A 2,635-nucleotide genomic window follows, 5' to 3' on the forward strand; every position below is an offset into this window, starting at 1 on the left:
GCACGCGCACACATACACCCCCACACCTTCACCGACCTTCAAAAGCTCTCAAAATGCAACACATGCCAGGACGGAAAGCGCGCGCACTTAACTATTTGTAGAGGTGCTGGACGCACAGGTCGAGACACTCTCCCTCCACCTCGTCCTCCGACACCAGGTCCGACAAGGGGCGCATCGGCGGCGGGTCGCTGTCCTGCAGAGGCATCCTCATCTCCCGGACAAAAAGCTCCAGGAACCGTCGGAAGGTTTTCTCCTCTGCTGCAGAGCCGGCCATCATCTCTCATTCCTGGACACACACACACACAGCTCCGCCCGTCAGCGGCAACAACTTACCGGGAACAGAACTGTCAGCTCGCGACCATACGACCTGAGTGACTGAGAACCACCGGAAGTTCGTGCCCGTGGAGGACCGGCGGGGCTGGAAGCAGGGCGGACCAGGACCTGGACCTGGACGAGCGTCTACAGAGTTCCCCCTACGACTGGACGAGCTGTCACCGGCTGGACCGAGCCCCCATTCAGAGTCGAGCGGGAGCGCGCGCCGCCTTATCAGGGATTTCGGCCGATCAGAAGGCGCTGACGTCAGAGCGCTGTCACACGAACGCGCACGCAGCGCTGCCGCCTCCTGACGTCGGAGAGCTTTTTGTAGAGATGCCATCACGAAGCAGAAAGAAACAAATATAATGAAAATAAAGTTACTTTATTTACGTAGATGATTCTTTCACGTCATGAGTTTTCTTCATTAAATTTATTTAATCTGAATCAGTTTTAGGTRAAAATACTGAAACTAAAAACACATTATCTACTAAATTAAACATGTATTTTTTCATGTATGCTGTAGCAGTGGCGTCACTAGGCCTACTTTAGGGGGGCTGGAGCACCCCCTAAAATATTTTAAAGCCCCCCTAAATTAATTTGGTGTAAACAAAAAATTTACTTAATCTATTTTTTTTTACAAAAATTCAATATGATGTGGTCAGAATAAATGATCGTTTCATATTTCATTATTAAATAAATACATGATCATAAACCTGTCAGTTTCCCCTTAATTTATAGTGTAAGGTAGAGATCCTCTTTGGTGAGCATTGTCCAATCCACACACATACATACATACATACATATATATACATATATATATACATACATATATATACATATATATATACATATACAGTATGTATATGTATATATATATGTATATATATGTGTGTATATATGTATATATATGTGCATGTATGTATATATATATGTATATATATATAWATATATATGTGTGTGTGTGTGTGTATATATATATATATGTGTGTATATATATGTGTATATATGTATGTATATATATATATATATATATAAACACACAAAACAAATATATAATACACAAAATACACAAAACTTCTGTGCTTCTCCTGGGGGCTAAGCCCCCCTTGTCCTTAAAACCTAGTGACACCCCTGTGCTGTAGTGTATTACAAACAGTGATTTATCCTAAGTTGTTTAACACATCTACATGTAAAAACCAGGAAATAAAAGCTGACATTATCTCATGCTCTTCTTTGGTTCTTAAACCCAAAGTGTACAACAAAAATCAGATAATTTGACTTGCTATTCCAATACTTTTAGAGTGGACTGTAGTGCAAAAAGTAAGCAAATTTTTGTTCACCACATTATTTCTTTGTTATAACAATGCTTCTTGACAATAATTCTTATATTCGGCACCTAATTGGAAGCAGCTGGGGGTAGAAGATCAAAACAAGAGTCAATAAGATCAGAAAAATAAGCTGTTTGACAGAGAAGATTTGGCAAATTTTTCATGTGCACAACCCACATACTCAGCTCTACTGCTCATCCCACAAATGCATGTTCCTTGCAAATTTGGCACCATTTAAATGGGAAATTAACAGGCTTTCCTGTGGTATAAGATTTATTGCCAAGAGGCATTGTTAGAATAAATAAATATCAATCAAACACAAATACTTTTGTGCTAAGTTCATTTTGTATAACTTGTGTAAAATTCTCTTCTCTCTTCGTCTACAGATAATGTGTCCATGTCCATAAACAGCTCTATAAATTGTCTGAACTACCTCTTATTTTTTCACTTCAGCTGTACATTTGTTACACACTAATAAATCATTTAGAACCAGTAATAACATAGACTCTGTAGTCCCTGCTGGGCAGCCTATAAATATTTTTACTTCTCTTTTTTGGTCAATTGTGAGGTTGTAAATGCATATAGAGGCTTCAATAGCCAAGAAAAATGAAGTATATTAGACAATAAAGCTGTTTAAAATAGGTGCAGCTGCCTGTTTTTAAATTCTGGATTGTGTTTTCCATTCTGAACTGACAAAATGCCTCAAATATCGGTTTCCTCCTCAGCAAGTCGGGGTTTCTCACTGTTCAGAAGGTCCACACAAACCAACACAAGTTTATCTGTTTTAGTTRGACAGAAAGAGAGAGAAGACCTCAGCAGCAGATAAAGAAAGATACACTGAGTCAGCAAAGCATCCAGATCAATAAATCAATCAATAAGTCTGCCTTCCACAGAGACACAGTGCAAAACATCAACAAAGTGTGGAGTCCTTCAGCTTTTACTGTATACAACCATAAAGAACACATTTAACAACTTACTGTGGTTAGAGAGAC

General features: G+C 39.3%; 1 protein-coding gene across 1 annotated transcript in view; it reads right to left on the reverse strand.

The window, feature by feature from the left end:
* ppm1e (protein phosphatase, Mg2+/Mn2+ dependent, 1E) overlaps positions 1-688 on the reverse strand; it is a 59,752-nt gene extending 59,064 nt beyond the window's left edge. Inside the window, exons 1-2 of the mRNA XM_014026258.1 lie at positions 368-688; positions 93-286 (exon numbers count right to left, since the gene is read on the reverse strand). Coding sequence (XP_013881712.1) covers positions 93-277 — 185 coding nt within the window. The 5' untranslated portion in view covers positions 278-286; positions 368-688. The remainder of the gene's footprint in view (positions 1-92; positions 287-367) is intronic.
* Between the last annotated feature and the right edge of the window lie 1,947 nt (positions 689-2,635).

Source organism: Austrofundulus limnaeus, unplaced genomic scaffold, assembly GCF_001266775.1.
Source record: "Austrofundulus limnaeus strain Quisiro unplaced genomic scaffold, Austrofundulus_limnaeus-1.0 Scaffold538, whole genome shotgun sequence".
NCBI classification, from domain to species: Eukaryota; Metazoa; Chordata; class Actinopteri; order Cyprinodontiformes; family Rivulidae; genus Austrofundulus; species Austrofundulus limnaeus.